Genomic DNA, 23,439 nt, shown 5'->3' with positions numbered 1-23,439 from the left:
ATTCCATGAAATTTTTCGTATCAAACTAGGAGACCATATGCCCATGTTGGCCTAAACTTCTCAGTGCATCATGTACCCGAAATAGAAGCTGGTAAAGATTCTTCAGAAATTGTGTTCACTTGTTCCAAAGACCTGGTTTGTTTATGGAAAGGATGTTTGCAGTACATAAACACTATTTAAGGAGAAATGTCTCCAAAATGCAGAACAGTTGTTCTCCTCTCCTTCTCATCTTAATGGTATTTTTAAGGAAAGCTATACAGCACCCCGCACTGAGTCTCATTTACAAGTATGCATTAGGATTTTGACAGGAAAAAGCAAGTAAAGAATAATTTTTTTAAAGCTATACTAGATACTTCATTCAGTTTCTCCTTACAATTYTGAAATTTACTGTGGAATTAAAAGTAGGTTTATCCATTCTTTAAACAATTTAGCATCTGTATACTTTACCAGATTACAGGATGAGGTGTTGTACTCTGTGACGTTCAGTCTGGATATTGATCTATTTTAATTAATACTTTTATAGCCATAGAATTTTAAATATTTTATCTTTCAAGACAAATTAGTAGAAATTAATAGAATAAAATTAGTAGAAATTAATAGAAAAAATATTACAAGCTATCCACATCCTGGAGAAAGACACTGAAGAAAGTTTTGGTTTAAAAAAAGGATCAGTTTACCAGCATCATGGAGTCACTGAGGTTGGAAGGCACCTCTGGCGATCACCTAGGCGATCACCTAGTCCAAACCCCCTGCTCCAAGCAGGGTTGTCCAGGGCCTTGTCCACTCACAAAGGATGGAGACTCCTCAACCTCTCTGGGCAACCTGTTCCAGTGCTCTGCCACCCTCATAGTGAAGAAGTTTTTTCTTATGTTTACATGGAAATTCCTGATGTCAATTTTTTGCCAATTGCCTTTCCTCCTTTCACTGGACACCGCTGAGAAGAGTCTGGCTCCATCTTCTCTACTTCTGCCATCAGGTATTTGTACACACTGATCAGATCCTCCCTGAGCCTTCTCTTCTCCAGGCTGAACAGACCCAGCTCTCAGCCTTTCCTCATAAGAGAGATGCTCCAGTCCCTTCATCATCTCTGTGGCCCTTTGGTGGGCTTACTCCAGTAGTTCCATGTCTCTCTCATACCGGGGAGGCCAGCACTGGATCCGGCACTCCAGATGTGTCTCACCAGTGCTGAGCAGAGGGGAAGCATCACCTCCCTCGACCTGCTGGCAATGCTCTAATGCAGCCCAGGAGGCTGCTGGCACTTAAAGATGGGGTAACTTAAAAATCAAAAAAACAAAAGACAGAAATTACTGCTAGCACATTCTGCTTCTATCCAAGTTAACCTGCTTTATTTTTTCGGTAGATACACTGCTGCTTCCTTAGATGACTGTAGGGATTGATCACTGCTGTGGTCCATTCTTATTGCCTAAAGCTATCAAGAAGGAAGTCATCAAATATTTTTGCCAAAAGTGGGATCATAGGACAGAGTAAGATGATGGCTTAAAACTAACCACTGAGAAACAGACTCTGTCTTATTGTCTTGTTATCTGGAAGTGTTTGAAATGGATTGGATTAGATGAAAATGGCCATTATAGAAAGGCCACTACTTTTCAATATTTACCACACCGTGGTATCTGGGATACCACAGTTTCTCCCTAAGCTTACAATAGGAAATAACTATGGTAATTGTGTGGTATGAGTTGGCAAATGTTGATTTTTCTGAATGGAAGCCATTCTAGCAACAGCAAATAACAAGATCTGCAATAAGAGTGCAGTCCTAAGCATATTGAAAGCTATAGGTGGACATAGTCAGCTTTGGATCCCACTCTAATAACAGCTTTTTCAAGGGAACTGTGTGAGATGCAAATTTTAGTTACTACAGTTCCTGAAGAAGTTTATAAGCTATAGCTGCCTATATGAAACATTTTCTTGTTATATTTTTTCTTTAATTAAAATGAATGGTCCTAAGGGGAATTTTTTAAAGTACAAGTAACAGGTAAATGAACCTCCCTGGCTTTCACTGAGAAGTAGACACCTATTTGACATCTCCTCTCTGAGTCCTGAGGACTTCTGTTAAAACTTTAGATCCTCATTTCATAACTGTGAACGAGAAATTATTCTTCTAATGTAATTTCCAGATTTGGGGTGCAAATTTGGGAGGATATAGGTGATCAAAAGTCAGGGGGACTGAGGCTTCTAAGTCATTTAATGGCTTTTGAAATTTTTGCCCCTTAGGAGCCTTTTCCCTGCTGATTTTGGCAGCCCTCAGACAAAATCTACAAATGAGAGTTCCTCCTTTCAGCTGATGACTTTCTGATCCATTTTCTGTATAAAYAGAGATCACATGGACTTTAATAAGGTCAGGGAATGTTTTTTACATGTCTGTGATTTTTTTCCCCTCAAAACTTAATTTTGCCCATCTGATTTCTATGGAAGTGGGAACAGATGCCAGAAGCTGAGAACTCCAGCAGCTTTGTGCTCACTCGTACAGCAGAGTACTTGTGGAATTGGGACCCTCAATTGCTATCATATGTAGAGTTACATACCGGCTCTTAGCTGAGATCTGCAAATGCTGTCTGCTTCTTACCATGTCAAAGTTGGGGGATGTTTAAGGAAATACAGACATATCTTTGCTCCATTTTTATCTGTTCATTTGATGGCTGAGATTACTTCATAAAAGAAAAGATACTTGGTATGCCTTCTTACACATAAAGTATTGATGCCTAAACTTAAGCACCTAATTCCATGTTTAGGCACCTTCCTAACTGGCTCTTTATCTCAGAAAGTGAGTCTGTTTATAACGAAGTCTAACTATTGATTTATCTTCCCTATTTGAGACACCAGGGCTTGGATATTTCTGCCTTGTGCCAAGAAATGAAACAGAAGTGTTTCCAGTTTTCTCGATGTCTCTTTCAGAGTGCTTAGGGCCGTTCGAACGATACTCCTTTTATGCAGTTACTGATCAGAAGACTAGTCAACTGCTGTATGTGTTACACACTCTATGTTGTGCTTGAAATTTAGAAGAATGCAAGAGGCTCGTAATGGTTTTTTCTTAGATTCGTTCTCTAACAACCGCTTAGTTCATTCAGAAGCRTACGGCATCCAGAAAGGAGCAACGACCTGTGTGAATGAATGCTGATTTTTTTAGGCAGCCATTCAGAATTGTAGCTATTGCATGAATCTGCTTCAGCAAATTGTTAGTGGAGAAAAGTTTATATTATTTAGGGGCAAGAACTGCAGTTCCCAAATCAGGCTCCTTCTGCCCAGCTTATATGGACTAAATACATCTACCTAACCATTTTTGTAAGGAATGCTATTATTCCTAAATTGTATTTTTTTATTATTCTTATCTTTGATCACTTTGCATAAGTACTGTTTTAAAACAGCGGTTGCTGAGTGATTGAGTTGATTTAGAAATGTAGGAAGAAGTTTGCCTAGAAACCTAGTGATTTTTATAGCAGTTCCTTGCAAGACTGATCGAACCTGTTGGGAGACTCACATAGTGATTCTGGTGTGGATGCTGAGAGATACTGCTGGTAGCTTTTACTGTGTTAGGTGATAAACTGTGAAGGGAAAACAGGAAACAAATTAGGTGGACTTTAGCTAACATACTTGTGAGTACACCTCGGCAGAGAGAATGCATTACCTTGAGTTGATATATGTATAAGGGAAGGTGAAAAATGGTGCTACATTTTGGGAAAACAAAGACAATCAGGACTTTCTTCTTGAGCAGCTGCAGCCAGTTCCACTAATGGAAGTGCAAGAGCAGAAACTGGCAGCGCAAGGTATGTGTTCGTTTTTACAGATGGCAATGCAGACAAGTTGGTAATTGAAAAGGAAGTCGTGTACGTGAGCTGTTTGACGGGGGACAGCCTATTACAGTACTTTCCTGTGTAATTGCCTCAGTGACTTATTGAAGGCAGAATTTCTATTCCTCCTGAATAGATTTCAGTTAGGGCAAAATGACATCAGTATCGTTAGGGAAATTCAGGATTCCAGGGTGCTATTTTTTTTTTTTTAATTACAAGTGTTACTACAACTTTTAAAATTTGTTTTAGATTTGCCTCCGTGGAGGTCTGTGTCGTTCTGCTGGTAATCCGTAGCAAAATACAGCAGAAGCAAGATCATATCACATTGTGGTAGCTGTTGTTTAAGACACTGAAAGAAATTTAAGGATGATCAGCTTGTGTGAGTTGAAGGATCAGGCCTCAAATATATGTTATATCCAGTAAAAGATGTTTGAAGGAAGCTGCATAGTTTGTGTAGAAGAATTTAACTCTTTGCAAACCAGACTGACATGAACTAACTTTCCACCAGAAAGTATTTCTCAGCGTTCCTTACAAATGCTATTTATGCCATAAATATTTATTTGTGTGTTACTTTAATCTGTGTATATACTTTTGTCCCAACAGAAGATCACTCATATTTTTAACACATACAGTGTTTTAAAAATCAATCTCCACTAACCATGGCAAGGAACTCTGACCTCCAGAAAGTCCTATTGTTTTCATATTTGTGCTGCTGCAGATCTTGAGGGGGAAATTGTGCAATTATCCTTTATCACTAGTTGAATTAACAAGGAAATACACTGCAAACTGCATAATTTTCACAGATGAATGCTCAAGTGAATGAAAAACAATGTCAAGGAAAAGTCATTGCAACATGTATTGTGATTATTTATGTGATCCCATAGTTGCATATTACTCTTAATAGATTATTAAAATGCTGGTAAATTCCTGCCTATGGAGTTTAGGGTTGAAGCTGGATGTTTGAAGCCGGTTACCCTCCAGCACAGGGAATACGTTAGATAGGTTGCAGCATGGGGGAGGAAATAAGGGTGAGGAAGTGATGGTGGTGAAGTGATTCAACAGCAACTGATTTTGTGATGTATTTTCTTTGCATACCTATATATTTATTAATTCAATCATTTATATTGATTGGTTAGTGTTTTGTTATGGTAGCAATCATGACATCTTAAACTAATATCTTACTGAATTCTTCTTTCTTAATAAGACACAAAGAGATTGTGGCTTTTTTTGGTTTTGGTTTTTTTTTGAACTAGCAAAGTGCTGCTGTCTTTAAGGTGGCTTTACAGAATACAGTGAAATGCTACAAGTCGGGAAAAATCTACTTGCCTGCGTTTTTGCTGCTACTAAAAAATAATTGTAGTCTACATGCACATTACATGCAGATTAAAATATTTATTCTCGGAGGGGATCAGAGGTAGAATTCTGAAATGCTGCCCTAATAGTGATATTTAATTTGCAATCTATTGTTGGTGGGGGGGTTTTCACTAGAAAAACTCTAATTGCTATCATTAAAAGTTAGTAATACAGAGTATATCATCCAAAGGTGCTGTCACAATAGAGCATTAAAAATTCCTCTAAACTTTTTATATGAATTAGGTGTGTAATTTTAACTTCCCTCTTGGCATTTTTACTCTCTTTCTACCCTGCCTTTCCTAACCTCTTTCTCATATATCTTTCACATATAGCTCTCTAATGTAATTTTTCATGAAAATTTCTTAGATGGAGACTTTGGATTTGGCACATTGAACTAATTTCAGGAGGCATCCCTTAACTCATAATTAAGGTTGAAAACAACTTGCTTTAAAACTTTGCTTTACATGTTTCTCTTTTTCTGACAACTTATGTGTTGGGGCTGAAAATTTGCTGTGCCTGGTGTATTCCTGAAAGCTTTCCAAGTTATAAAGAGAAGAAAACCCATTGTCTTTCCTCTTAATTTAAACATGGTTATAGCAAAAAGCAACTAAAATTTTAAAATGTAAAACTTTATGGGGAAATAGTTGTGGCTGTTTTCATAGTTGAGAGAGAAAGCGGTTTTGATTAAATGCATTTAGAATGGCCTGAGTGACTCTGAAGCCAAAAGAAATGAGGGCTACAAGGTTCTTTTCCCATCCTAAACAGAGGGAAGTAGCACTTATTCCAACATCCAGATGCTTCTTTGCTGCCCAGGCTTTAGATTGAACCTCTTCAAAAAAAAAGAGAATTAAAGAGTTCTTCTTGTAAGGGAGAGCAGTGGACGATACCTGGAACTAGCAGGTTTGAAAGGGGAAGAAGAAACTCATAAATAGTAGCAGTCGTCCATCACGCATCCCTGAGATGTAACCCTGAGTACATTATCCTACTTTGATGAACCCTGTGGTAGCRGAGGGGTGACTATGGGCATGAGTCCAGCTTCTCCCAGTTGGTCCACCCCCAGGGGCCTGGCTAATACTGAGCCAAGGGTGTGCGGGTTTTCCCATGTCTCTCCTCTGGACTGCTGTCTTGCCAGAGAGCATCCAGAACCAGCGTTTGGCTTGGCCTTCGGTGGGGCGCGTACGGCTGTAGTACCCGACTTTGTCTTTGGAAACAGGTCAGACGTATGCTGCTTCTTTGGTAACGTTCGTGATGTTCTGGGCCCTGATCGCTACGGGTGCYGTTTCTGGCGCGACAGGAAAGCCGGAAATGGTCAAAAAATCCACTCAGGCGTCATCAGATCGTTCTTCTGTGATGGGGAAGTGAAAGTAATCAGCAAAAAGACAAGTTTTGTTGTGTCCAAAACCCAGAGGGTGATGTAAGAAGAATGCTTGGCTGATGCCTGTGGAGCCTATTCGAGTTTCTAAAAGCATCTTCTGGCAGAAATTTTGAAAACAGGATGTATTTGGCACTAGAAGAGTGTCAGGCACCCTTGCTTAGTCTAGCTAGCTAACAAACCACAGTTCTTCAGCAGTGTTTTTTGGCTATGCTTTTACAATATATATGTTGCTAAATGAAGTTCCTTTGAAATAATTACTGTACGTTCTGTGCATTTTAAAATATTTTTGTATAACTTTAAAATGTAGTGACCCTTCTACATGGCTGAAAAGTTTTAAATCCTGTAAACTGTACTGTGTGCCATCTTTTTTTTAAATCTAACCTAGTGTTTTATGAAAAACAAGGTACTGATCCTGTAAGTACGCCTGAGTGGATTACTTCTTGTGGTATTATCTACTGTTTTACTGTTTAGCAAAAATAATTAATAATCAGTTCCTTGTTTAAAAGAAGTATTGGTTAACTAGAGAAAATAGTTCAAGGAGTTAAAAAAAATGAGGCATTCAGGCTTGACAATGTGTGTACTAAGTTTCAGACTTGTTCAATTTGAAACGGTCAAGATATGAAACCATAAAAAATGTGAGTAAATACTCTGCATATCAAGAGTTGTTACGAAATTACACGGTTTCAGTATGGGTCTTACTGAGGGAAAACAGTAGAGAGATCTACAGTGCATGTTCGGTGAATAATTACAAACTTTCATAGCTTAATTACAAAATCATAATCCACTTGTTGCCTTGCTACTAATAAAATACTAAAATGTGTGCATACCCTGCCCCCCCCCACCACTGTGCAAAGCCACAGTGGCTGTAGATTGGTCAGCAAGTATCTGAAAAACTTGAAATCCTCCCACCCCCCTCCCCCAAATTTTGGCCTATCTCCAAATTATAAACAGCTGAAATGATTTAAATAAAGCTTTCAGTACCAAAAAAAAAAAAAAAGAGAGAGAGAGAGAGAGGGAGAGAGAGTTACAACTGGGCTGACAAAAACATGTGCCAAATTTCAGCCCAGTGTGATTTGAGACAACCGTGATATTAAGTGCCCAGACCTAGGATTGGWCTGGAAATAGAGACAGACTCTTCGTTATATTGGTCCCTTCAGGATTTGTGATTATAATATAGTGGTTATAAGGCTCCAGATGATTAAAGCTTGCCTCAGTAGATACATATTTCAGTTATTTAGTTAGACCCTTTTGGCTTATTCTTCCAAGGATGTACAGGAAATTTTCATGGATAACTCCAATTAGTGCCAGTGGCATTGACTGGAGACTGAAACATTTTTGTTTGAGGCTCAAACCTGCCTACGAGCGGTTATGTCAATTTACCTTTCCTGGGCCACTCTTAAGAGACTGTTTAACTATGATAAGTATGTGTTCACATTTAAAAAAGAGCAAAGGTTCCACAATATATTTCTTGAAAATGCCGGCCTAGGTTCATATTTAGCAGAGCGCTTGAGCCCACGGCTGGGTTTTATGGAGGCTGTGGGCCACGGCTGCTATGCAGATCTTGCTGTCTTGGAGCTGGAGCGGCTGTTCCTTTGCAGGACTACCCAGCAAAACAGCAATATTGGCCGCTATTGCTGACCAGTGCAAAAGCTGAATATCCAAAGCCAAGCCAACTCATGCCTTAGAAGTATCATCATTAGGTTAACATTTAGCACAAAAAATAAATATTTAGATAATTCCTCTTGGACAATAACCTTTTTAAAACTCTGTACAAAAGGCTAACTTTTTTTACTGAAGAGACCAAATTGATTTAGGAAAAGAGTAGCAATATAGACTTTTAAAAACAACTTCTGTTTTTTTTGTTTTTTTTTTTTCTTGCAGGCTCAATCAAGATATCTCAGGTATATTTTGACAAGCAGCTCAGTTCTGTGGTTAGTGGGATCTGGGAGTCAGGAATATTTAGTCTGATGTTGCCACAGTCCTGTTTCATCCCAGAGAATCCATTTTAAAGCTGTTTGTCCCCATTCAAAAAAGCTATTTAAAAAGCAAAAAGCCCAACAAAGTAACAGCATTTAAGTGTTTGCAAAGGTGGTTTAATTCTCAGTTCATTAATATATGTAATCTGTGTTGAAACACTTAGATGAGGGAATGATCATTGTTGATTATCAGGTAAGGTCCTTAAATGTCACAGAAATAAGAGAGCAGAGAGATAACAAAAGATAAGACTTACAATGTTCAGAACAGCATGTAGGACAAATTTATGAATTTTACATTAATTTTAGGGAATTCAGCTGAATCTTCTGCACTACATTGGAATTTTAAACAGATAAATAGTTTGGTTTTGCTAAGTAAGCACAGATACAGTTTTTTTGATTTATATAGCTACTTTAGCTAGGTATTTTAGAGCTCATTCCCAGCTAAAATCGCTATATTATTTCATTGTGACTAATACACAATTTGAATTGGATCTTTCTTTAAAAAAAAGAAAGAATAAATAGACTCTTTTCAATGTAAATAAACTCTTTTCAGCTCCTTTCTCTAAATAAACTCTTTTCCATGTGTTAATGATCTACTAGTTCCATATTGTCTGATGATGATTTCAAGGTTACTACACCTTCCGTCCCCCATTCAGGTGTGTGAGAACGCGGAGTATGAACTGGATTCCTCTCTGGGTATTTTAAAAGTCTTCCATGTCTGTGTAGAGGTATTTTCCCAAGCTTAAGGAACGCAAACAGAWATGAAAGGGTGGAGAAACTTACTCAGATTAAGACTCCACTTGTATAATTCACCACAGCAAGAAATCCTAGGCTGGCAGACAAAAAGTAGGAATGGAAAGGAACAGTTCGGCAGTTGTATCTGTATCCTGGCCGTATAAAGTCATTTCCAGCTGGAAACTTCTCACCCTCCGAGTGGACCAAACTGGGGCTGGGTTAGTGAAGCTTTTATTGTATTCTTAAGGAAACTATTTCAGCAGCCAGGTAAAATTTTGCAAGGATATGCAACCGCAAAAAGAACGAGGCGCTTCAGCGTGCTCGTAGGTGAACGTGCTCCACCAGGGCGAGCTGCCTCTCACAGGCGCAGCGAGTGCCATGTTTGCTGAAGGACGTGAACAGCTATTTAGTTCTTCCCCTACCCAAATTCAGAAAAATGTAGCATATTACTGCTTCTGATTTAGGAGACAAAGTAGGGGATGATGTAAGGGGGTGAGAGAGAGATTATCTTGATGACAGTCTAGATTTTATCGTATCACCTTAAAGTAGCACAACCTGCTATACTAATGAAATTGTGTTCTTGGTTTAAAAGGGCAATTGTTAGCCTGACTTTGTGCTCACTAAAAACATTTCCCCAATCTTGTTAAATTATTACACTCATTTCAGATTTTTATGGCCATGCAGCTTACCAGCCCTCGTTTCTGTACGTTTCATTCATTTTCCTTGTATTGATGATTAATGGAGGATGTCTAACGTTAGAGTGAGCAGGCATCAGCAAATGCAAGATCATAATTAGTTTAGCTGACGAGGGCCTCTGATAGCACTTGCATCTGGATGGAAAAATTACCCTATAGGGAACTGGCTGCTCACCAGGTCTTTTTAGTGATACATTGTGAAACACCCGATGAATCAAATGCCCTTTCAATGCCAAGAAAGTGTTCCAGTCTTGAAGCCAAAATTATGTCTGCAGAAAGCTTTCCATTTGAAATGTATCAGAGTACAATTATAACCATTGTATTTTTTTGGCATGAGCACCGCTCTTCTACAGTATGAACTAAAGTTAAATAAATTACTTAAATTTTATGAAACCCTGAAATTTTGACCTATAGTGTTAGTAATTTTTAATTTATAATAAAATTAGTTTTCACCCAGGCTGTTTTTTCCTTATACTCACCCATTCTTATGTTAGATGCTGAAGATTTGTTATTTATTTTTTTTCCTTTGCAGAGAGGGAGCAGAGCTGAAATTCRGATTTTCTTTTCAGCAAAAGAATTCCATTTCCTGCTTATTAGTATTTGTGCCCACAAACACAGCCTGACTTTTGTTTAAATGAGAAGTTTAATGAAATCGTTACTCTGTAGAAAGAATTTAACGAGCACTACTCATAAACGTGTCTACTTTTAAATATTCTTGGATCATTATTAAAACTGATGAATGCACAGCTCAGTCTGGTTAAAAATCAATTTGTATTTAGGAGAGTTGTACTGTGCCTTTCTTCGCCCGGCTGAAATAAAATAAATAAATAAATCCATTGATGASACCATGTTTTCTGGGGTTTCAGATGAAGTTCAAAAGAGGTCTCATTAAGAATACTGTACTTTTATTTGTTTGGCAGAGGTTACTCCTCATTCTTAGCGGGCTGTGGGAAATATATGGTAGCTTATGCTGATTTCAGAAGTAAGTGGGAAAGACTGGGACTGAATGTCATGTATGCAATTAATGAAGTATAATCTCTGTTAAAGGAATTAGTGTGACGCAGATACAAAATGCAATTAATTAAAATGGGGGTGTTGGAGAATTCTTGTTAGTGATCACACTTTCAAATCGAGCAAACCAAAGAGCAATAATCTGTTGTGAGACACAGGGAACAAAACGGGAGAAGTTTACCGAATGTGCCCTGCCAGCTTCCAGCGTGTTTGTCGGAATCCACTGTTTAGAAACCATCATTAAATGCATAAAACCTGAAGTTCAAAAAGTTAAAGCTGTTATGCTGAAAAGGCTTTGGTGTTTCACACACCTCATCCATCACTCCAGGGTTAATTATAATGAAAATCAGCGGTGCCTATTAAGCACAATTGAACCTGACCTCATTATGGGCAGTGTGGTTTTAGACTGTCATTGTTGCCAGTGGAGAGACAAAACTCCTGTGTTGATTTGTCCTAACTCCGCAGATCATGTGACTCACCTCTGACCTGTTTTTTTTTTCTCCTGTGTGTTTTTTTTTTTTTTTTCCTTCTTCTTCTTCCCTATTTCAGAGACGTAGAGGCTCGGGTGTTTTTTGTGCCAATTGCCTGACCACAAAGACCTCTCTCTGGCGAAAGAATGCAAATGGTGGATATGTATGCAATGCGTGTGGCCTCTACCAGAAGCTTCACTCGGTAGGAAGAACTTACTAGTTTGCTCAGAAAAAAATAAAAAATAAAAAAGGGGGTTATGCAGCAAAGCTGGGCAGCTGTGGTCTCGTCTGGTTGTGTGATTACTACCACTCCCTGGCCTGCAGTTAATTTCCTAACTGGGTTTTTCTCTATGGTCACTTTGGGATCAGATGTGATTCATTACAAAACGAGCTGGGATGCTGTGGGTAGACGTGTTTGAGATCACCAGTGATGCATTTAATTATTTTGATAAAAAATAAGAGGAAAATGATTTCTTTTCTGGGAATTCCATTTAAACGCATACAATATGCTGTGATGAAAGCTCTCTATATTCAAGAGCTCTTGTGTTCATAATCAAAAAAAAGAAAAAAATCTTAAAGTTAGACATCACATCTGTATCTAAAATATCCCTGTGCTGTGTTTTTCTTTTGTTTTCTCTCCTCTTGCTATCTCTTTTCTTTTCAATAAATTTCCTAGAGATATGGGCTTTTTTTTGTTTGTTTGCTCTCTTTTTCTCTACAGTCCTTGTAGTCTGCTGCAGGACTCTGAAATAACTCAACTTCCAAGGAAGCTACTCAGTTGACAACATGCATGACTTTGTGAGAGAAAGATTCAGCATCCCTCTGGGTCAGGCATGTCATGCGTAGTAATCATGGATTATCTATATTGCTTTTCAGCTTATCGATACTTGGCTTGATCCTGAAAGATGTTGAATGATCTGGTTCAGGTCCATGAAAGCCATGCTTAAGTGTTTTCTTGGATCAGGGCCAAAATGCTCAGAATCTTTTAGGAAAAGACCCAAAAGTCAAATTTGATCCCTACTAGCTTTAATAGAAGCACATGGGAGTGTCAGGTGAGCAGGATTTGACTGTTTAATTAATTCATTATTACAACATCCCTGTGAAATAGAAAAGTATTATTGTTTTGCAGGAAAGGAAACTGAGGCAGCTTTGATTTTTTGCTTTTTTTTTTTTTTTTTGGCCAAGGCAAAACTTAAGAATTTAGGCTTAGAGCTAAAATCAGAAATCTAAGTTATGGCTCAGAGCACATATTTTTTGGAACATTTTTCAGAAAATCCATTTCAAAAAAAACCCCACAACATACAGTTAGGAAGCTGTATATCAAATGCCAAGTAGTACTTAGGACTCCGAGTGACTATGCCCATATCTCTTTAAATATGAGGCATAAGCTCTTAAATCTATTAGCAGTTTTTGTGAATTTTGCTATTGGTCTTGTGGGCAGGCCATATAGCAGTCCTGTTTATGCAAGTCCAAGCAGCAAGACAATCACCAATCTGAAATGTCAGCTCTGCTGTCATTTTGAGGTCAATAACTGCTTTTTAGCTCCAGAACAACCCAACCAGTCAGGTAACGTCTGAGTGGGAGATGGACCAATGTTACRCACGATCTCTAGCCAGCATCTTGGCTGGGTCTTGCTAAAAATAGCATCTTCCTGGGGAACTCTCCAAGTTCTAGATACAATAACTGATTTAAGGAAAACTAATCAATGGTGAGCATCTGCAAAAATTTTGAAGATAGTATGGCTTTGCAACACTAATTTGATGTTTGGGTCCAGTTATTTGTACGACTTCATGCACATCCTCCATTATTCCTTTCTAATATATTTTCTAAATATATTAAATTCTGTAGTATGACAGTTTACATGATTAGTAGTATATAAAATTAGCAGAACCAGTTTCTGAATTCAAAAACATAGCCCAGATAATTCTCATGAATCATTAGAAACAAACTAGTATGCTTCCAACAATTATAATTAACAATAGATTGTCAAACTCTAATTTAAACATATGGAAAGTGAGAAGATGACACTTTTAGCTCCGCTGTTAAAGTATGGCAATAAGCTGTCATTCAGTGGACATTGATGTTAGTATTTTTAAATGAACTTTGGTCAAGGCCTACGAGTTTAATTAAGCCTCCACTCTGCCATGGTATGGTAGCAACTCCATTGCAAGTTGGAGTCTGAAACAGTCAAAGAAATCCCTCTCTTGGGACACAGTCAGATGCAAAGTGATGCTCTTTTGGATGACACCAGTAAGATGAAAGTCTGTCTATCTATCTGTCTGTCTATCTATTTATATATCTATCTATATCTTCACAGAATATTACAGTAATTATTCATCATGTATATCTTTAAATTAAGGAGTGTAGGATGATGCATTTTTTAAGTAAAGGCCTGTAAAAATTGAGGGTGACAGAACTGTTCCCTTTTGTAAGCAACCCCATTAAATTAAATTATGATACAGAGCTGAGTGAAACTATTCACATATAGCCATTTGCAGATTTACACATTTCACAGCTAGCTTTTGATTGGGTTATCACTATCTAGAACTACCATCCCATTAACAAGTCAATACTCAAGAATGTGTACAATGCATTTATCTCTAAGGATACTTATTTTATTGTTCTTTAATATGAAGAAAAATCTGTGATCTCTCAGATACCACTGAGTAATAATGACTGACAAATGTTAGCATAGTAATGGTTCCCACTAATTCACATTTCCATTTCTATGATACCTTTGAACAGTTTTTCGACATGTTTTCAAAAATGTTCAGTCTATCTATTAGTCRTTTAAGTGAAGCAGACCTTTTTTTTTCATATTTCTCTCTACTAAAGCAAGTGACTATGTTAAAAAATGTGAAAATATTCAAATGGTCAATTTTTAAAAAAGCTTTAGTGAAAGAAGATGCCTCCAGTTCACTGCAAACATGCATACACTGTTCATGTTTGCTGACAGAGAAAGATGTATCTTAGTTTCCCCAGAATAATGCATTTGACCATTTATTTTGTAGTTCTGCTCCTCATTTTTGAATGATTCTAACTGGGCCTTGGATAACTAGATTCTGTTCTATTTGATTCCTTGGCCACATCCTCAAACCACCTCAACAAGGAGCTACATCATATTATTCTAGAGTTAGACATACATGTTCTGATCATGGTCAGGTCACACCAATTTCCCATTGTAGCTAGGAAGACTAATCACAGCAATTTACTGAACTATTCAGTGAATTTTGTGATTTTTTTTTAACTCTTACYCATATATTTGGGAGAGGGCGATTGCCAATTGATATAGAGATCGCAAAAATATCCATGTTTGTGATCATACTCAGTTTGTAATTTATGATATATAATTAAGGATCTGACATATACAGGCCTTTTTAAAAATAAAGTTCTGGCAATATTTCCACTATTTTCCAAATTGAATGCCCCACTGAAGATCAAGAAAAGAGCTCAAACTTTTCTGTCTGCTTTAAYTGCAAACAAATAGAGAATATTCCTATCTGCGCTTTGCTCCTATAAATAATGAAAATGGTGATTACTCCACTGAGTAATCACTCCAGTCAGCTAAAGACTACTCACAGGAGTACAGTCATTTGCTTTCTGAAGTATTTTTAAGTTGAACCTATAGCCTTTAATTCCTAGTGGCATTTAACTTTGAAACAAGTGTGTGGGACCCTTAATTGCAGTCATGAAGATGTTTCTTCTAACTGCTTACAGAATCAGGCATCATACCTGTAATATGAAGAATAAGAATAAAAGTACTTACAAACTATGAAAAGGATATCCAGAATCAATATAAAATTGCTCTATAACATATAAAAAAGAGTTTAATAAGAGCAACATCAATAACATTCTGCATTCTTACATAGCATGCCAATATGACAGTGTTAGATGAAAAAGTGAGGAAGTGACACTGAGCTTGTATTAGAGAGTATATTCTTACTAGTGCATGTTAATTGGCTATTGATTATGCAAACCAAAAACTTTATTTGTACAGAATTTACATAGAAAATATTCTAATTTTATCTGAACATGGTTTTGCCTCAAGTTAGACTTGCTTTGATCTGTTCGATGACTGTTTGAAATGCTGTTTTTCTGATAAGTTGAAATTTTACTCATTAAGAATCTAAATCGAAGTGTATATTTCTTCTGATTTAGATTTTTAATAGAAAGTAAAATCTTAACAAGTAGCTCTGCTGGCTAAAATGTAGTTAACCATTAAGAATTCCCATTAAGGGAAATAAATAGGTGAAAGAGGAAAAGAGGATGTCAAGTCCAGAGAGAAACTAGATCTCTACAAATACTAGCGTGAGCTCTCTTCCAGCTCTGGATATTTTTGTAGTAATTCAAAGTTATGAATATATATAAATTTTGTTACATTCAAGGTACAAATTGTTTTGGGTATTGACTTTAGGCCAAAATTTAATCTGTACTTCAGAACAATGTTAAAAAGAAAATTTCCAAATAAACATATAAGTGGAATACTGTGTGGGGCACTCTTCTGGCCTCCAACCAAAACAGGATTATGTGTGCATTTGGATGAGACAAATGGCAACTGCCAGCACACCAAACTGAATGACTTTTAGGTAGTTTTTGTTGTTTTAACATCTGCCCAGTAGAGCAACACATACCAATGTTACAGCACCATCTTTCATTCACATACCATTGCCTTCCTGTTGAGGGGCCTTTCAAAGAGGCCTGGCTGCTGTCCTTCCTCATACTATTTTTTTTTCTCTCTCACACAAATGTGTTTTCAGTTCTCATCTAAATAGACCACCTACTCTGAACTAGTGTGGGGAAGTAGCAAACGGATACGTAAGTCCTCACTTCTTTCTTGCCTCTTTGCCTCTTCCTCACTGTCTTTTTCTTTATAGCCCCATCTTTCTGTCCTCCAGGGACTGCCTTCTCTCCCTCCTGACTTCTAGCAAAACATCAATAACATTTAAAAAGAAATACAATAGGGATCAAAGAGGGAGAGCTGGCACCGAAGTCCCAGACAGATATTTTGGTGCTTAGGAAAACATGTTACCTGGGTTGTCTTCTATGTCTTTAGTGGTGCCCCTCCAGACACCATCATCTCCTACCCACCACCACAGTGGACCTGCAGCCCTTTTGCTGGGTGACAGTGGTGGTTGACTGCAAGCCATGTATTTGATTCCATTTTCTAACCATGTCAAAGGGGGGCGGGTACGAAGGTAAGTGTTATTCTTGCTCAATTCTTGTCAAAGTTTGATCTGTACAAACCCCTGGCCGCTACTGGCTTCTGTGTCATGGTACACAGAATTTTGCTAATGCAGAGGGACGTGCAACTCCCACCTCATCCACGCTCTCAGCACCCTCTTCCRGCACCTCTCTTTCCTCCTCCCCACCCCCAGAATAATAAATGCTTTGACAGCTTGGGTACTTCATACCTTTTTAAGTAAACAGGTATAGTATGTCTGAGATGCTTGACTTAATGGGAGAAAACAAGCCACTTTTACTTACTTTTAACCTGAGGAGCCAGGTGCCAGCATTTTGGTTGACCTTTATTATGTGTTAGAAATGGTTTTCCCAAGCTCTCTTGTAGTATGGTTCTTCACAAAAGAAGAAAAAAAGATTGCTTGAATGTTGTCTCTCAGATGTGTTTAATGCCTCTTCTGTTTTTCCTTTCGTTTATTATGTGTGTGTTCCATGCAGACTCCCAGGCCTTTAAACATCATTAAGCAGAACAATGGTGAGCAGATCATTAGGAGACGAACAAGAAAGCGCCTTAACCCGGAGGCACTTCAGGCTGAGCAGCTAAACAAACAGCAGAGGGGTAGCAGTGAGGAGCAAGTCAATGGAAGCCCCTTAGAGAGGAGGTCAGAGGATCACTTAACTGAAGGTCATCAGAGAGAAATTCAGCTTCCTAGCCTCAGTAAGTATGAGGCCCAAGGTTCATTGACTAAAAGCCATTCTGCTCAGCAGCCAATATTGGTCAGCCAAACTCTGGATATTCACAAAAGGATGCAACCTTTGCACATTCAGATAAAAAGTCCTCAGGAAAGTACTGGAGACCCAGGAAACAGTTCATCGATATCGGAAGGGAAAGGAAGCTCCGAGAGAGGCAGCCCAATAGAAAAGTACATGAGACCTGCAAAACACCCAAACTATTCACCACCTGGAAGCCCTATTGAAAAATACCAGTACCCACTTTTTGGACTTCCGTTTGTACACAATGACTTTCAGAGTGAAGCTGACTGGCTGAGATTCTGGAGTAAATATAAGCTGTCTGTTCCTGGGAATCCACACTACTTGAGTCATGTGCCTGGCCTACCAAATCCTTGCCAAAACTATGTGCCTTATCCCACCTTTAATCTGCCTCCTCATTTTTCAGCTGTCGGATCAGACAATGACATTCCTCTAGATTTGGCGATAAAGCATTCCAGACCTGGGCCAACTGCAAACGGTGCCTCCAAGGAAAAGAGTAAGGCACCATCAAATGTAAAAAATGAAGGTCCCTTGAATGTAGTAAAAACAGAGAAAGTTGATAGAAGTACTCAAGATGAACTTTCTACCAAGTGTGTGCACTGTGGCATTGTCTTTCTGGATGAAGTGATGTATGCTTTGCATATGAGTTGCCATGGTGACAGTGGACCTTTCCAGTGCAGCATATGCCAGCATCTTTGCACGGACAAGTATGACTTCACAACTCACATCCAGAGGGGCCTACACAGGAACAATGCACAAGCTGAAAAGAATGGAAAACCTAAAGAGTAAACCTTAGCACTTAGCACAATTAAACAGAAATAGGTTTCCTTGATGGGAATTCAATAGCTTGTAATGTCTTGTGAAGACCTATAAAGCACTTCATATAGAGAGCATGCCTTATAAAATCCCTTGTTTTTTTCTTTTTCTTTTCTTCTTCCCTTTGTTTTTTCCCCTTCCTTTTTTTTTTTTTTTTTTTTTATGAGTGGGTTACCAAGAAAGAAAAGAACATTTGGATGGTGGCCAGAAGGGGGAAAAGATAATTTTATGGAATATGGCCCACCAAAGCTAGCCAGAATGCAGTGAATCATGGCGAATAACCTTGAGAAAATTTTACCGGACAGTTAATACCTTTGCTATTGTGTAAGAGACATAACTGGCAAGAATACAAAGATGTGTATATGTATATACTGCTGTAGGGGTATAGTGAACATATGCACACTGTATATAAGAACTAGACTTGTTAAATATACAGATGTTAAAAGGTCATTTTCTTTTCTTTAATTTGGGCTAATTTCTGCCCTACAACATGCCTTAGTATCACTTTGTTCTCAAAGCTTTGGCAGCAATTTCATCTAGATGTTTCTCAGACTCAGCTGATTTTTAGCTACCATTTTATCACTACATTCTTTCTGGCACTCTTTAGTCTAGGAAAACCATTTTGTTCAAATGAAGTGTCTCTAATACAGAAGCCACACTCCGGGTTTAATTTGCATAGAACAAGGTAACCTGCTGTATTTTATTTTAATATATTTTTAATATATTACATTTCTAAACCTTAAAGTCTAAGGTTACTTCTCCACAGGCTTAACATTGCTATACATACCAGTCAATCCCTTCAGTAGACTTATACCAGCTTTTGCTAAGTAGCATTAAATGTCTTCATAGTACTTTTTAATACTTAAAGCTTTGTAAAAACTATCCATGAAGGGAAAGCTCCTCAGCATAACTGCTCAGGGAAATAGGGCTAAATAACTAAATATTAAATAATTGGTTAAAGGTGCTGTTAGACGAGCCTCCATGCTTGCTACAAGGGTGTACAAGAACTGACTTTAATCATTTTCATTATAGTGTCCCAACCAGTAGTTTTATTATTTTGCCACGGGGATGTAGAAGATATTACAAGCTACTGGATGCACTGTCAGATTAACTTATTTCATTAAAGAAGTTGGGAGAACAAATAGAAAAAAAACCTTATTTTTCTAGTAAATATTAATGTATTACATTTCAAATAATGGTGCCTGACATATTGAATAATTATTTTCTACAGTGTACGTATGCAACAAAGATATTCCATCATGCATTAGAGTCAGTTCTGGCTCTGCCTCGCTGTTTACATTTGCAAATGTAGCAAACAAGGTAATGAAGCAACTATTTCTATTGCAGTAGGTATCTTTTTTTCTGTGTGTGTGCATTAAAGTTGTAAACGATAACATGAAATGAATGGAATTTGTTGATATTAATGGTATGGAAAAACAAGAAGGAAATGAAAATATTTTTATGCCTACTTAGGAAAAAAAGGGTAGCACTATTCATTCCAAGTACTTTTGTATTCTTAAGCTCTTAACTCACATTGTTATGCTTAAAATGATAAACATATATCCTCTTTTTATTGCTTTGTCTGTGTTTCAGAAGAAACATTTCAGAAATTATTTTGATAAGTGCTGTTTGACGATGCAGCACTGATGTTTTATTGCATTCTGTAGTAGCATTGCACTCCATTTTTACAATATTACGCAGTTGCTTTTTTGTTTTGTTTGGGTTTGTTTCTTTTTCGCAGTGCAGGGTCTTAGTTCCTTACGGTTGGATGGCAGGTGTAGCTCAACTGGTTCATGAATGTTGCAGCGAATGAAGTTTAAAATGTCTTTCTGATATTATGTTGTCCTTTATTTCTCCATTCATACATTTTATTTTTTAAAATGTTCTATAAAAATATCTCTGGACTAAGTCCTCACTTGAGAATATATGTAAAGGGTCCTATTCTGATCTCACTTACATGCCGCCTTTCTCAGATTTTCATGTAATTGAAACTAAAGTATCATAAAAAAAAAGTTCTTATATTTAACTTACCTGAGTCTCACCACTCTCCCTTCTAGAATTTGGTGCACTTACAAGATACTTAACCAGATAGACTGGGAGGTGGAAGATAAAAGGAGAGGTGATAGGAAATGTCTTATAGGGGTTGGCAAAAGTAAAAACGGGGAGGAAATTGCCTAAACATTCAGCACTTTGACAGTCTTTTGAGAAATAATGTGCCTAAAGCAGCCTGCAACAAACATCACCATGCATGAGAAGCACTTACACAGCTGATCACCAAGGGTCTCACTGACCTTGGCAGTATTTTAGGTGTTACATTTTTGCACAGATGAAACGTTATTGCACGGTTTCTCTGATTTGTTAGGCACAAACAGGCTATTGTTCAGCATTAGGCTTGCAGTCCTTCCTGCTCCACCCATTGCTTCTATACTGGTGAGCAGCGTATGGAAAATCCCACTCAATCTGCTCATGGTTGAGTTCTATAACCCTTTAATAGTGTTCTAGGTTAGCAACGGATATTGGGCCACATTCTTCTTCTTCTATTTTTAGATGAATCTCCTGCTTGATACCAGTGCCGGACAATGTCTGGTTATGTTTTTACTATTGTTCTCCAATAATAAGTTCTGACTTGGTTTTTGTTGATTTATTTTTGTTGGGTATTTTTCGTTTCTGTTTTTTTTCCGTGGGGACTGAAATAGATTGCCCTCGTTTTGTTASGTCAGGGTCCAGTGTGTGTCCTTTTCAGCTTTTCCAAGAAACATGTTAGGCTCACTTAGCAGTGATTTTATTGGCTTCAGAGGTAGCTGCCTGCCAGTTATCAGTAGTTACTGTTTTGACTTACTCCTTCCAAGACCTACCAGTTCCTGTGGCTTCTTCATTTGTGGAAGCTGCATCTTCATGGCAAAATATTTTGTAGGGGACATGCGCATTATAAGACTTGAGCACCACCCTGTACTTCATAACACCTCTTGCTAAACTCAGAAGCAGAGGCCAATAAGGGGAAATACACATATCAGGGTTTGGGGATGAGGAGAAATGAAAACTTATGAGTGCAAAGAACAAGACAGAGTTCTGAATTAATATTGCACCTAGATGGTACAAATAAAATTTGAAAAAAAAGTTGATTGTTCTTGCCATGACATATTGAGATGTTCTAAGGTTTCTACTTTGTAAGAAATGAGACTTACCCTAACCTGTTCTCTTTGATTACACTTTTTTTTTTTTGGGGGGGAGGGACATTGATTTATTCTTATCAAAAGAGGGGTGATTCCATCCCTCTTCCTAACCCCCTCAGAATGGACATTAATAAAAAGAAAAATAAGTCCTGAAATTTAAAATGAAAATTCTTATTTAATAACTCTCAGATGGAAATCGGTGATAACACACACCATTAATTACTGCACCCACTGCATTTTGATCAATTTACAGCACTAAAATTAAACTTTCAAAAGAATCATTCTTTGTCCTCAGTTTCCAAGCATCTTCATGGTGTTGTACTTCTCTTTATAATGAACGGTAGTTGGTGATCTGAAAATGTATCTCAGATTGGACCCCAAAATATATAGACTATTCGAAGACACAGGCTTTGCTGCATCTGTCATTAATCAGCTTGCAGAATAGTAACAAAGTGTCCGTTTAAGTAAGGATTAACACTGTGTAGCTGGAACTTCGATGCAGTGTCTTCTGCTAACTGAACTCTCTGTCAGTTATCACTTCGTAACTGCTGTGCCCTAGATTAATACAGTGGAAGGTGAAGATTTTCCAGAGCACAGCTAGCGTTTAGGTGCTAAACTCCAACTGCCTTCCAAAAGAAGTTTTGCACCTAATTGCCACTTGTGCTGATGAAGCTCTCCTCTTAAATTTTCATAGACCCACCAGAAAGCATGAGGGATGCTGGATACATTGTGTCTTTCTTTGTTTTTTTGTTTTTTTGGGGGGGGGGGCTAAAATATAATGTTGCACAATGTGTCCATTTAAAGAGAGGAAATACAGAGACATCTCCAAAAGGTGGGGCACACTGTGGGTGAGAGATTATGTTTGCAGTTAGAAGGGTGGCAGGACAAATGCGACCAGTGATGAAACGTGCAGTGGGGAGATCTGACTTGGCAACTGTGGATAGGGACAGCTTAGTTCAGGGACTTTCAAGCCTGTATTTGGACAGGACAATGTTGCTTTCCAGTCATGACTACCTTGTGTTTGGTGCTGAGGATACTGTCTACCATCTGCTTTTTGCCCAGCATGTGTAAATGTATTCCCATTCTTGCTCCTGTATTGATTTTTCTTGGCTGACCTAACACGCTAATTCCTAATACTGGTCAGGAAAAGCCAAAGAGATTAGAAGTCCACTTCTGTTCAGCCAGAAGGGTAGATACATTTCTCTCTGCTTCTGTGGAGATGGTTGTGCTTGGCAAAGGACAGCAAGCAATTTGTCGACCTATCCAAATTGTGATAGATAAGTGAGAAATCCTTTAGAAACTTTTCCGTAAAGTTAGGGTGGGCCAAGGAGAATGATTTGCATAATTTCCTCACCCCAGAATAGGATCCCTGGCTACCCTCTCCCTCACAGTATCACTTGATTCAACCAGCTCTGAAAAACTGGCAGTTGGTTAGATGATACCTATATAATAATCATGTAGATCCTGATTTACCTGTTTTTAAGAAAACAAAAGAAAATAATGTCATGGCTCCCAACCAGATAAATACTGGTTTTGTTTGGGTACAATTTGTAAAGTAACATGCTTAGAATAAACATTGTAACAGCAACCACAGTTTTCCATGCTGTGTCCTATAATTTTGGTCTCTGAGCTCTATGTAGAAGGAGAACAGGAGAAAAGGAAACATCTCAAAATGCCATTGTAAATTTAGCTTATTAAAAATTCACCAGCAGGAAAAGGAAAAAAAAAAGTACTTTATAAAGAATGACTTCATGTTGCTAAAAACCATCTTTAAACTTGTAGCCCTGATTTGACTCTAGAATGTTGGCTCTTATTGTTTTGTCCTTACAATACATGGATGTGTTTTTTGTTCTGTTTTGTTTYGGGTTTTTTTGTTTTGTTTTGTTTTGTTTTTTGGTTTTCATAGTGCATGTTCATTTCTACTCACAAACATGTTCTTGGTGTATTTCTTATGCAAACAATCTTCAGGCAGCAAAGATGTCTGTTACATCTAAACTTGAATAATAAAGTTTTACCACCAGTTATAAATCAGATTCATGTCATTGTTTCTGGGGAGAATGGATTGTCATAATGTCACTAC

General features: G+C 37.8%; 1 protein-coding gene across 3 annotated transcripts in view; it reads left to right on the top strand.

Annotated features, from left to right (window-relative positions):
• Positions 1 to 18,159, top strand: part of TRPS1 (transcriptional repressor GATA binding 1) — a 180,966-nt gene extending 162,807 nt beyond the window's left edge. For all 3 annotated transcript variants that reach the window (XM_026085703.1, XM_026085701.1, XM_026085702.1), the window contains exons 5-6: positions 11,501 to 11,623; positions 17,098 to 18,159. In XM_026085703.1, coding sequence (XP_025941488.1) covers positions 11,501 to 11,623; positions 17,098 to 18,159 — 1,185 coding nt within the window. The remainder of the gene's footprint in view (positions 1 to 11,500; positions 11,624 to 17,097) is intronic.
• Positions 18,160 to 23,439: the final 5,280 nt, after the last annotated feature.

Source organism: Apteryx rowi, unplaced genomic scaffold, assembly GCF_003343035.1.
Source record: "Apteryx rowi isolate R43461 unplaced genomic scaffold, aptRow1 scaffold_670, whole genome shotgun sequence".
Taxonomy (NCBI): Eukaryota; Metazoa; Chordata; class Aves; order Apterygiformes; family Apterygidae; genus Apteryx; species Apteryx rowi.
The sequence above is the reverse complement of the archived record's forward strand: the minus strand, read 5'-3'. Positions and strand labels throughout refer to the sequence as shown.